The sequence below is a fragment of the Ochotona curzoniae genome, unplaced genomic scaffold, assembly GCF_017591425.1.
Source record: "Ochotona curzoniae isolate NIBS_2020 unplaced genomic scaffold, NIBS_Ocur_1.0 scaffold_4701, whole genome shotgun sequence".
NCBI classification, from domain to species: Eukaryota; Metazoa; Chordata; class Mammalia; order Lagomorpha; family Ochotonidae; genus Ochotona; species Ochotona curzoniae.
In genome coordinates this window covers 20,398,525-20,412,009 of record NW_024467122.1, presented here as the reverse complement: position 1 = coordinate 20,412,009, position 13,485 = coordinate 20,398,525, and the positions used below count along the sequence as shown (strand labels likewise).

The 13,485-nt window shown below is 44.0% G+C and overlaps 1 protein-coding gene across 3 annotated transcripts in view; it reads right to left on the bottom strand.

Moving 5' to 3' along the window:
- Positions 1 to 13,477, bottom strand: part of L2HGDH (L-2-hydroxyglutarate dehydrogenase) — a 48,242-nt gene extending 34,765 nt beyond the window's left edge. For 2 of the 3 annotated variants that reach the window (XM_040969175.1, XM_040969177.1), the window contains exons 1-3: positions 13,310 to 13,477; positions 7,508 to 7,623; positions 6,723 to 6,874 (exon numbers count right to left, since the gene is read on the bottom strand). In XM_040969175.1, coding sequence (XP_040825109.1) covers positions 6,723 to 6,874; positions 7,508 to 7,623; positions 13,310 to 13,449 — 408 coding nt within the window. In that variant the 5' untranslated portion in view covers positions 13,450 to 13,477. Of the gene's footprint in view, positions 1 to 6,722; positions 6,875 to 7,507; positions 7,624 to 12,954; positions 13,017 to 13,309 lie in introns of those variants that run through there. The other variant, XM_040969176.1, reaches the window with a different exon arrangement.
- Between the last annotated feature and the right edge of the window lie 8 nt (positions 13,478 to 13,485).

The window sequence follows — 13,485 nt, the reverse complement described above, 5'->3', positions numbered from 1 at the left end:
ATTCAAACACCTTTGGTTAAAACTTTTTGTAGTATCTACTTTTCCCTTCCTTCATGACTTCCTCCACCAAGAAAAACTGTAACAAAATAGCATCACAGCAAAGTTTATCCAAAGATAACAGGGCCTCAATTTCCACTTCTGTCATCACCCATCCCCATAAGCCACTGCTATTCCTATTACTCTCTCAGACCCAGAGGAGAGAATTACAGGTTGTTTGGTCTTCACACTTTTTTTTTCCACAACAAAATGGCGTATTTCTCCAAGAAAGAGTGCAATACCAGGATAGCTGCAAACCAGCTGGTGTTCAGTGCAATGGGCTATCATGAGGAGAAATAATTCCTTCATATTCTAGACAAAATTACAAGTGGAACACAGGAGGATGTGTGCAGGTTACATGAAAACATCAGGCATGCACACATAGGAAGTTGGACAGCAGCAGAATGTGGTAGCTACGGGGAGAATGGAATCAGCACGCTCCTCTTTCATGGATACCAGGCCTGGTGGCTTTTTTCTTAAAGATTTATTTTATTTTATTGGAAAGTCAGATATACAGAGAGGAAGAGAGACAGAGAGGAAGATCTTCTGTCCAATGATTCACTCCCCAAGTGGCCACAATGGCCGGAGCTGAGACAATTCAAAGCCAGGAGCCAGCAGCCTCTTCCAGGCCTCCCACGTGAATGCAGAGTCCTAAGGCCTTGGACCATTCTCAACTGCTTCCCCAGGCCACAAGCAGGGAGCTTGATGGGAAACCAAGCAGCCAGGATTAGAACTGGCACCCATATGCGATCCTGGCATGTGCAAGGCAAGGACTTTAGCCACTAGGCTAACATGCTGGGCCTGGGCCTGGTATTATGTAACACATTCTGCTACAGGAAAACAGCAAATCCACCATCTCCACTTAAGAGTCCATCGACTTGGGTATCAGGGCAGCTGCCAGCAGAGGACAGGCAAACATGCCATCACAGCTACCCAAGAATCCACAGTGATTCACAGTGGGGAGTCAATGGAATCTCATGAGGTAATCCCTTTTGTTTTTAAATTTTTGAAATGGAGAGAAAGTATCTTCCATCTGCTTATTTGCTTGCTGAACGCCCTCAGCAGCAGGAGCTGGGTCAGGCCAATGCAAGGAGTCCAGAACTCCACCCAGCTCTCCCATATGAGCAGCAGGGACGCAAACGCTTCAGCCATCACCAGGATACACTCCGGCAGAAAGCTGGAAGAGGGAGGCAGCAAAGTCAGGACTGAAACCTAGGCACTCCAATATGGGATTGTGGGTATCTCAAGCACTTTGGACCAGCCCAACTGTAGTCAGCTGGGGAATGAACCAATAAATGGAAGATGTTCATGGGCTCTCTCTCTCTCTTTCTGTTTCTCCCTCTCTCCCTATAACTTTGTCTTTAAATAAATGAGAATTTTTTTAAAAAAGTAAAACTAGGAGAACAGTTTCCCTTAATTCGGAACTAATAATGAGGAATTAGTCTGACAAAATAAAACTAGTAGAACTGAAAATAACAAAATATTACCAAAAAGAAGTAATGATAAAAATAATGGGAAATTTCATATTCCTGGATTATAAAATTTAAAACAGTTCCCCAAATTGATCCACAGGTTCAACACAACCTCCATCAAAATTTCAACTGTCTTTTCGGACAAAGTGACAAGTTACTTCCAAGATTTATTTGAAAATGCTAGCCCAAAAAACAAAACAAAACTCCAAACACAAAGTTGGAGGATTCATTTCCTACACTGGCATAATAGACAGGTGCATCAATATACCAGAACTGAGGATCCATAAACATTTTTATCCAAATAATTGTTGGTATAAATGGAAGACGTATAATAGTACTCCCTTTATGTACGGTTTGCATTCTGTGGTTCTAGATTCATGCAGGCAATTACAGTCCAAAAGGATTAAATGGAAAAGTTTTAAAATAAGTAGCTGATGAAGTTTCTTAAAATTATTTATTTACCAGAGAGAGAGAGGGACTGGGAGGTTTGGGGGAGGGTAGAGGAAGGAAAAACATACTCCTGCCCACTGGTTCACTTCCCAGATGTCTGTAATGGCCTAGACCCGCCTAGGACAAAGCCAGGAGACAGGAACTCAGTACAGGTCTCCCTCACTAGTGGCAAGAATCCAAATACCTGATTCCTGTCTGCTGCCTGCGTTAACAGGAAAGTGGACTTAGGGGTCAGAGCCAGGAATCAACATAAGTGCTCTGCTATGGGACACAGGCATCCTAACCGGTGTTGGAATTACCAGGTCAAGCAGTTACCTTAAGTCCTACATTCTACATTTCATAGCCCTGTATGTTCAAGTTAACCTTCTTTTACTTACTAAGGACCCTAAAGCTCAAGGGTTCTGGCCCCAAGAACACAAGAAGAGTGAGACTAGTTATTTTGATGTGTCAAGCAGAAGTCATAAAGTTCTGCCTTTGTCATCTCACACTATCACAAGAAGGATGAGTACATGTAAGCTGTTTCGACAGACAGAGACCACATTAGTGTAACTTTTATTGTCACGCATTGTTATAAGTGTTCTTATTATTAGCTGTTGTTGTTAATCCCTTACTCAGCCTAGTTTATAACTTTATTATAGGAATGTATATCCATGGTTTAAAGCATCTACTGCAGGTCTTAGAATCAACACTTTATAAGTGGTGGGGGTGGGGACAGACTACTCTATTATGTATCTGGAACAGATAAAGAATACATACAACTCAGGAACAGCATAATAACCCAACTACAAAATGAGTAAAAAATCTGAATAGACATTTCCCCAACGGAGTCATATGAATGGTCAATAAGCAAATGACAAAGATCCCTAAAATCCATGACCGTATATAAATCTTAAGGAATGAAATTAGCATGTCAAACAGATACTTGCATTTTCATGACTGTTGTAGTATTACTCACAATAGTCAAGATAGTGAATCAGCCTAAAGGTCCATGAATAGATTTCAAAAATGTGGTACATGTACACAATGGAATACTATTTCAGAATTTGTGACAAAATGGATACATGCGTTAAGTGAAACAAGCCAGGCACAGAATCATAAATACTGCATGATCTCACTCGCATGTGGAATCTAAAAAATTGCACTCACAGAAGTGGACAGTGAAATGGTAGTTACCTGGGGTGGGGGCGAGGAGATGTTGGCCAAATGACAACAGCTGGTGAAGAGGATTAAGTGTCAAAGATCTGCTATTCAACAGAGCGACTCAAGCTGGGAATGTATCTCTGCAGATTTCTAAAAGAATACATTTTAAGTGTTCTCACCACAAACAAATGACAAGCCTGCGAAGCAGGCCACATACAAGTTATAAGGCATTTTTAGCCATGTTAACATATACATATTTTGGGCCCGGCGCCATGGCCTATCGGCTAAAGTCCTCACCTTGAATGCCCGGGGTTCCCATATGGGCACCAGTTCTAATCCTGGCAGCCCCGCTTCCCATCCAGCTCCCTGTTTGTGGCCCGGGAAAGCAGTGGAGGACGGCCCAAAGCTTTGGGACCCTGCACCCGCGTGGGAGACCCGGAAGAGGCTCCTGGCTTCGGATCGGCATAGCATTGGCTGTTGCGCTCACTTGGGGAGTGAATCATTGGACAGAAGATCTTCCTCTCTGTCTCTCCTCTCTGTATATCCAACTTTCCAATAAAATAAAATAAATCTTAAAAAATAAAAAAAAGAGAAGGGTGTGGCCTAGTAGCTAAAGTCCTCGCCTTGCATGCACCAGGATCCCCTATGGGCGCTGGTTCTAAATCTGGCAGCCCCGCTTCCCTTCCAGCTCCCTGTTTGTGGCCTGGGAAAGCAGTCAAGGATGGCCCAAAGCCTTGGGACCCTGCACCCGCGTGAGAGACCTGGAGGAAGTTCCTGGCTCCTGGCTTTGGATTGCACAACACCAGCTGTTGCGCTCACTTGGGGAGTGAATCAATGGATGGAAGATCTTCCTCTCTGTATATCTGCCTTTCCAATAAAAAAATAAAATAAATCTTTAAAAAACATATACATATTTCATGTTATTCAGTATATAGTCATACACTGTGTACATGAAGCACAACATGCTGGATGTGAAAGTGTAGATACAATTTCAATTGATCAATTAAAAATAAACCAATGTTTGAAAAGAGAAAAAGATACTGAACAACATCAAAATTGCATTGAGATATAACCCCTTCATATTCAACAGCATGGATAATATAGAAAGGACAGTAACAGCCTGGGGAGGATTTACAGAAATTGGAATCCTCATTAATTTCTAGTGGGAATGCAAAATAGCCAGAACTTTAGCAAACTGTTTGGCAGGTCCTCTAGATGTTAAACATCCTAGGAAAACTCACATTCATGCAAACACTTGCACACAAATGTCCGCTGAAGCGCAACTCATGGGTGCCAGCATTGTGGCACTGTGGGTGAAACTGCCATCTGTGGCAACAGCATTTCACATGGGCACCAGATTGCTGCTCCATTGTCAGTCTAACTCCCTGCTAATGTGCCTGGGAAACCAGTGAAGAACGACCTGAGTGTTTGGTCACCTCTATTCACATGCGAGACCATGAAGAAGCTCCTGGCTCCTGGCTTTAGACTGGCCTAGCTCTGGCTGTCGCAGCCCTTTGGGGAAAGATTTAGCTGATGAAAGATCTCTTTCTCTTTTTGTAACTCTGCCTTTCAAATGCAATAAGTAACTCTGTAAAAAATCCAAAAGTACAAAAACCTGAATTTTTTCAAACAATAAACAAAATGTGGGATATTCATATAATGGAATATCATGGAGTACTGATTCATACTATAATGTGGAGAAGCTTTGAAAATATTATACTAAGTGAAAGAAGTTGTTCACAAAAGGTCACACAGTATATGACTCTATTTACAAGAAACGTCCACAACAGGCCGATCTACAGACACAGAGAGTGCAGTAATGGCTGCTAGGAATTAAGGAGGTAGGAATGGAGGAACTGCCAGCAGGTATGGTTTCTTTGTAATAAAAGTATTCTAAACTTAGTGGCAGTGGTTGCTCAATTCTGTAAACCTATTAAAAGCAGCTTTAAAATGTGAACTACATGGCCTGACGCGGGAGCCTAGCAGCTAAAGTCCTCACCTTATACGCACTGGGATCCCATATGGGCGCCAGTTCTAATTGTGGCTGCCCCGCTTCCCATCCAGCTTCCTGCTTGGGGCCTGGGAAAGCAATAGAGGACAGCCCAAAGCTTTGGGACCCTGCACCTGCGTGGGAGACCCAGAAGAAGCTGCTGGCTCCTGGCTTCGGATTGGCTCAGCTCTGGTCATTGCAGCCACTTGGGGAGTGAATCAGTGGATGAAAGATCTTCCTCTCTGTCTCTCCTCCTCTCTGTATAGCTGACTTTGTAATAAAATTAAATAAAGCTTAAAAAAATAAAAAAGGTGAACTGTATGGGTAAATTACATGATATGCCAATAATGCTATCTTTAAAATGACACGAGGGACAGGCATTGGCATAGAATTAAGATCCGGGGGGAGGTTTGGGGAGGGGAAGGGAAATGCCAGTAACCTATGGAATTATATCATGACATGATAATAATAATAATAAAATGTAAAAAAAATGCAAAAAAAGTTATTAAAAAATCTAATAATAAAAAAAAAGAATTAAGATCCTAGTTAAGACATCAACACCCCATATCTGAACACTTGGGTTTGATACCTTATCTCTGACTCCTGACTCAGCTTCCTGCCAATGAAGACCCTGGGAGGCAGTGGTGTTAACTCAAACTGCTGCTTTCCCACAAGGGAAATTTGGAATGAGCCTCTATCATTCATCTTTGGACATGGGCCTGAGGTCATTACAGGCATTTGGAGAGGGAACTAGCATATAGGAGTACAATCTCTCTTCCTCTCAAATAATTATTTTAAAAAATAAAAAGGGGCTGGCATTGTAGGAAAGCAAGTTAAAACATCGTTGGCAGAGCCAGCATCCCATATGGGTGTGTGTTCAAATCCTGGTTCCTCCACCTCCAATGCAGATCCTGATAATATACCTGGGAAAGCAGGAGAACATCTTAAACGCTCAGCTCCCTGCATGCACTCGGCAGATCTGGAAGAAGCTCCTAACTCCTGGCTTAGCCCTAGCTGTTCAGGACACTCAAGGGATGAACCAGTGGATAGAACACCTTTCCCTCTCCGTCTCTCTCTAACTCTGCCTTTAAGATAAATAAAAATATTTTCTAAAAACTAAACTAAAATAAAAATTAATCCACAATCATATTTTCTTTAAAAAAATTTATTTATTTTCATTGAAAAGGCAGATATACAGAGACAGAAGGAGAGACAAAGATAAAAATCTTCCATCCGCTGGCCCACTACCCAAATGGCCACAGGGCTGGAGCTGAGCTGATCCAAAGCCAGAAGACAGGAGCTTCCCCAACGTCTCCCATGTGGGTGCCGAGGTCCAAGGCAAGGCCCCAGCCATCTTTTGCTGCCCTCCCAGTGCACAAGCAGGGAGCTGGATTAGAAGTGGAACAGCCAGGACTCGAATCAGCATTCACATAGGATGTCAGCACTGCAGACAAAGCACTAGCTTGATAAGCCACAACGCTGGCACCACAATCATATTTTTAAAAAGTTATTTGCTCATACTGGATTTTACAAAGTACACACACACAGAGGGAGAAAAAGCCAGGTATTTTTAAAACTCAATATCAATATGAAGGTCAGTTTTGAATAAGTCAAGGCCCTCGTAAATGCCATACCTTGCCACACTGCTTGTAGGAGATTCCCTTTTGGTCACAGTACTCATACATGAGGGCTGCACCTTGTACACATAACTTAGCTTTCAGAGATTCAGGTTTATAATAAATTCCACTATGAATGACCCCACTGTTATGTCCAGTCTGGTGAATGGCTACAGAACAAGAGAAATGGGTAAGAGAAGGAACTTGACTCAGACAAAACCTACAAGGTGAGAACAAACTTGGAGCTGAAGCTTGCTAAGAGCTTATCACTCACATCCCGCCTGAAATCCCTCAGAACACTAGCAAGTTTCTCCAGCAGCCATCCCTCGTGCCCATGTCACACTTCTCTGGCCTGGTTTCAGCCACAACTTTGGTGCCACACACTCACTTCTAACTATTAGCAAACCACCAAAAGACCCTCTACGGTGATCCGAGTTCTGTCCCAGGGCCTTATCTAACATTCTGGAGGCAGGGGGCGCCACATACTGGGGACAACCACAATCCTCAAACATCAGAGCTAGATGCCCCACGGCTTCTCAGAGGTCCTGCGGAAACCAAGCTCCGATAGGCCTAATACAGCCGTTCCTCTCTCCCAGTCTTAACTCTCTCCACACCCCAACTCCTGTCTTCTCACTTAACCTCTCAAATGTTATCACCCACACCCAAGGCCATGTGCCAGCCTCTGCCTCTGGAAGAACTCAAATCAAAATCCTAACATTAACATTCAGCTCCAAAGACTCAGAAGCGACAAGATGAGTGGGTGAACAAATCGGCCTGGAGAGCAACAGTGACAGCATACATACCTAAGTCCTTCTCCTTTTCCACAACACCAATAGAAAGTTCTGGATGCCGCAGGATAAGTGCTCTGGCAGAAGCAAGCCCCACAATTCCACCTCCGACAATGACTATGTCAAATGAGCTTTAAGAGAAAGTCACTGTTAAGTACATGTGTCCACAGCAGGGCTCACTGGACGTCCCCAGCACAACAGTCAGCATCAGAACTTCCACACAATTAATTCATAACCAAGTACATATTGGGTTTGGAGCTATTTGGCTTCACACTCATGTTCTGCTGATTAACAGATTAATCATAAACAAACCTTTAAAATTAATATACACTGCTGGTCAGGAGATAAACAGTAGGAGGCCATGGGCAGGGAGGGAGATGGCTGCTTGCCCACGATGTCTTACGTCCTTATTATTCTCAGTCCTTGGCTGGTTATATGTGAATGATCATGTTAAGTGTCAGATTTTATCATCAATTCTTTCAAAACTGAAAGGTGGAATTCTGAACTTTTACACCCTTAATACTTCAGTGTGTAAAATTTATGCCTTTTTGTTGTTGTTGTTAAGAAGAAAACTATAGTAAGAAAGTAAAATCTCAGGGAGATAGCTGGTCCAGAATGGGCCAGAATCACAACTTGGATTGTACAACCATTTGAAGGATTAGAAAGGCCATGCGTAACTTAAGTACTTTGCAAAGAGAAGCTTGAAATATTACCTTTAGCACTGACTTCATGCTCAACAAATCCAGATCTTACAGAAACAGTAGTCTGAGGGAAGGTTCAGAGATTAGACCCTTCCTTTGAACAGTGAGGTAAATTTCAACCTCAAAATCCTTAGCGGAAACACATCAACCCAATTACAAGTGTTGTCACAACTGTGCCTGCCTTGGGGCCCAGAAACAGCCTGTGGACATTTAGGGCCTAACCTGTGAGTTTGATACATTAAATACTATATGTTAAGCTAATTTGGGGGGGGGGTACATAAGATTTCCTCCCTTTGAACATACAAATCATAACTCAGCCAGGGATAGCTTTTAGGCAGTGCTTGACAGGTAGTTCTCTGTAGCACTCTTGTACAGTGGTATAAAATGATTACCAATGAACACATGTGATGGTGAACAAGGCCCAGTTAAGAATAGAGGGTACAAAGTCAGCAGAATAAGTGAAACGGGATTCTGGGTCTACTATATTAGTAGTGGTTATTGGTAAATGCTTGCAGCAGTCAACAAAATCACTACTGGTAGGAGCAGAGTCCAAGGTCCTAAATGGGTTTTCAAAAACATAAATCTCACTAGACAAAAGATAAAATACTCATATTCTGTTGCAGTTACAATGATTTACTCACCTTGACCCTTTTTACAACTGGCATAATACGCAAATTTTTTAGGAACACTATTCAGTGCAGCTTCCGAGAATTCCACAAGCCTAACTTGTTAAAATGGGCTTTACATTCTACCAAACTTTCCTAACTTTTACTAAGGCAGATTTTCAAAATAGTTACCAATATTGAAGCTACTGATGTGCATGACTTAATCTTTTATTTGTCATGTATTTATTTATTATTGAATGGCAAGAGAGAAGAGAGAAAGAGAGAGAAATCCTCCAGCTGCTAGCTCACACCCCAAATGGTCACAATAGCTAGAGCTAAGCCAACCGAAAGCCAAGAGCCAGGAGCCTCCTCTGGGTCTCCCACACAGGTGCAGGGGCCCAAGGACGTCAGCCATCCTCCGTTGCTTTCCCAGGTGATAGCAGGGGTGCTGGATCTGAAATGGGGCAGGAGGGACACAAGCCAGCACCCATATGAGATACCAATGCTGCAGGTGGAAGACTGGCCTGGTAAGGCATGGCCCTTAATCATATTTTATGTACTTCTTTCCTAATCAAGATAATTTCCACATTGACCAATAAACTATAAATATCCCTGAAGAACAACCAAGCCCACAAAAGGAAGGGGCATGTGTGTCTTACATCTTCTCTAATGTTCTTTCTTATTTCCAAGTTAGGCTACATTGCTTTGGTTGGCCTGCAAGCTTGCTTCACTTTTCTGAAAAAAGTAGCACAGCCTCATATCTTGCAGGAGTGATCCTGACTTATGTAACAGTGTTTCTCATCCTTGCTGCCTTCTGGTAAGTAAAACATAAAACCTTTTGGTGGGAGCAGGTGCTTAGTTAGACTGGTGCTTAACCCACATCCCACACTGGAGTACCTGGGTTCAATTCCAGGCTCATGCTTCTGCCTTCAGTTTCTTGCCAATGCAGACCCTGTGAGGCAGCAATGACGGCTGAAGTCCTTGGGCTCCTGTCACCCACATGGCAGATATGGATGGAGTTCCTGCTCCCAGCTCTGGCCCTGGTCTAGTCCTCATCATGGTAAGCATTTGGGGCTTCAATCAGTGGATGGGAGTTCCAGGGCTGTCCATTTCTCAGTTTCTAAGAAATAGAAACAAAAAACTTGGTGAGGCAGTATATTTCCTCTGTTACAGGCTCTTGATTTTGCACATTCTATTGTAACCATTAATCAATTTTGCATTTTTTAAAAATATTTGCTTTTTATTTGAAAGGCAGTGACAGGGTGAAATGGAAATATAGAGGGAGAGAATGGGAGGTTGGGTGGAGAAACAAAGATCTTTTTTATCCACTGGTTCACTTCCTAAATGCTCATATCTGTCAGTCTGTGCCAGGCCAAAGCCAGGAGCCAAGAATATAATCTGGGTTTCCCACATGATTGACAGGGGCCCAGATACATGGGCCATCTTCCACCGTCTTCTCAGGTACATTAGCAGGCAGCTGGATCAGAAGAGAAGGAGTCAGGGCTCTCATCAGCAATGGTGGTATCACAAACAGCAGCTCAATGTGACGCACCACAATGCTGGCCCCATGCATCAACTTTCTAGTTCCACACATAAAACTATATATGCCACCTTCCCATCCTGAAATCTGAGAAATCACTGTTCTGCCTAACAGCATGAAATCATGGAAGGAGGCTTCCCAAATGGAAGCACAAAACTCCAAGCAGCCAATAAAGACGCCCAGAACAACAGGAGCCAGTGAGCATCCAAGGCCTTCTGCAGGCCAAGCTAATGGGTGGTGCACAAGGGCACATCTTCTCAGCTCAGCCTTAAGCTAGCATCAATTTATTTATCGGAAAGTCAGATATACAGAGAGGAGGAGAGACAGAGAGGAAGATCTTCTGTCCGATGATTCACTCCCCAAGTGAGCGCAACAGCTGATGCTATGCTGATCCGAAGCCAGGATCCACACGGGTGCAGGGTCCCAAGGCTTATGGGCCATCCTCGACTGCTTTCCCAGGCCACAAGCAGGGAGCTGGATGGGAAGTGGAGCTGCCGGGATTAGAACAGGCGCCCATATGGGATCCTGGCGTGTTCAAGGCGAGGACTTTAGCCGCTAGGCCATGCTGCCAGGTCAAATGGATTACTTCTTAAAAGCTTCTTATTAAGGAAAGGTTCACGCTGTCACAAAGGCAGACAGCAGAGGACAATGACATGTCCAGCATCTTCAGTGACCATCACCTCATTACACACCCCAGCCATTATACTTCACCTGATCCGCTCCGTCCTCTATCACATTTTGGTGTAAATCCTGAATATTGTTATTTCATCTATAAATACATCAAGGGTCTATGTCTAAAAGTCTCTTTTAAAACGCATACTGAAGCCAGTGTTATGGTACAGAAGGCCAAGGCACTGCCTGCAATGACAGCGTTCCATAAGACAGCTGGGTCACCTCAGCCTGGCCCAACCCTGGCCTTTTTGGCCATTAGGGGAGTAAACCAGTGAATGAAATCTCTCTCTCCCTCTCTTAACTATGCCTTTCAAATAAATTTTTAAAAAATGCTGTAACTAAAAAATAGTAATAATCTTAATATAAAATACTCAAGGATTCTAAAACAGAAAAAAAAAAAACAACTTTGGGACCTAGTGTTGACATTCAAATAATACTCTGATACTGCCCAGTGCGAATAAGGTTTTTTTTTTTCCTCCTTTACTGTGTGAAGTAACTTCCTTGAGATGCTGTAGAAAAAATACTATGCCAACCGGTTCCCGGGTCTTTCCTCCCGTGAAGCCCCCTCCTGTCACTAAGACAGGAGCCCTCTTTCTTTCATAAATAAATTATACTTTGCAAACTAAAATATATATATATATATATTCTGGAAAACAAAGAATTGGCTAAGAGAGGCAGTCAAGATTGGGATAAAACAGTTGCATCCACATACCTGACAACAGACTCATGCCTAGCATCTGCCAAGGATTCCCAGAACAAGCCCTTCAGAAGGAGGACTACAGCAATGAACATATTTCATCAGAGCATAAACATACAGATGGAGAGCAGATACATAACAAGATGCAAATGCCACTAGTTCCTGGATTACTCAAACATCATTACATTTAAAATAAAAATGTGACAATAAAAAGTGCAGGTGAGGGTGAGGAGAAATTGGATCCCTCCCACACCGCCAGTGAGACTCAACTAGGATGAGCTCTTGGCTTTTACCTCAGAGACCAAAAGTCATGTGTGTATTGAAACCCACCCACCAACGCTCACGGGGGCATTCCTGAGGACAGCTACACACTGCAAACAGCTCCAGGGTCCTCCTTCTGAGCAAGGATCCCAAATGCAGACCATGAAATGCTACCCAGCAAGGAAAAGAATCCTATTGCCAACCTTGCCACCATCTTGGATGGATCTGAAGAACACCGTATTTGTAAAAAAAAAAAAAAAAAGAAAAAATTTAATTTTAAAGGATTATTTACTGAAAGTTTCCATTTATACAATATGACAAAATTATAGTGAGGTACAGCAGAATAGTAGCTGTAAACGGTCAGGAAGGCAAGGGGGTCAGACAGTAGTGTCAAGGAATCCAAGGCATGAGGAATTTCTTTGTGTGGGCAGAATGCATCATCTAGATTTTGGTCAGAGTGGGGTTAATGCAAATGAGCACATACGGTCACAGCACAGAACTGCACACAAACGTGTGTCAATCAGACGAAAACAAAGTCTGCAGACTCTCAGCACCACATCCTGACTTTCCTCCTGTGCTACATACATACATGCAGGTCAGACGTCATCACTGGTGTAAATGGAGTGAAGGCAATCTACCACTTCTGTACTCTTTTGCAACTTCTAGAATAATTTTCCAGGTAAAAAGTATGTCTGAATCTTCAGCAATCATACCCTTCTTCTGTCCATACACCCCCAGAGCCACAAAACTACTGCCAGCATCTCATTTGAATGCCTCTCTAACCCAGTAGCTCACAGTAGCCTGAGGGAACTTTGGAAACACCCACCTTCATCACCCTTCCTTTTTAAAACAGCTTCCCAGGGCTCTTACGCTAACATTCCACGTGCGGTTAAAATACAACCAAAACCCCCATTCCTTCAAGGCTATCTGCACCTTGCACCATCTGGGATCTGGAACAGCCACGCTCCCTCCAACCTGTGCACAACCTTTTCCTTCCAAGAGAGAGCAGAGAAAGCATTTTCGAACGTGACCTCCACAGGACACGGCATTCGGCTGATTCTCATTAGCAACTTCGCTGCTTCCACAAGGTGCAGTGCGTTCCAGCAGCGCCCCACCGCCAGCAGCACCGGGGACACCAGGTAATAAAAACAGCGGATAGGCGCGCTTCCTATCAAAACAACTACATATCAGGGAGACTCAGCCCCTCTCCACCACTGATCCCTGTCGGAGCTCAGGGACCGCCCGGCACTGCGGGGGGCCTAGGTCTAGCACCAGGCGCCCCCCGACTAGCGCAGTGACGGCGGTAGCCTAGATGGCGAGGGCGGGCCAGCGGCCACTCACCTGGTGCTGGCGCTGCGACCACCCTGGCGCAGCACCCAGAGCCTCCCCGACGCGGGCCCGCACGCCCCAGGGAAGCCCAGGCGGAGAGCCCCGAGGGCCCGTCCGCGAAGCCCCCTCACATAACGCAGCAGTGCCACCATCGCCTGCGCCACCCGCTCCGCCTTGCCTTCCTCAGT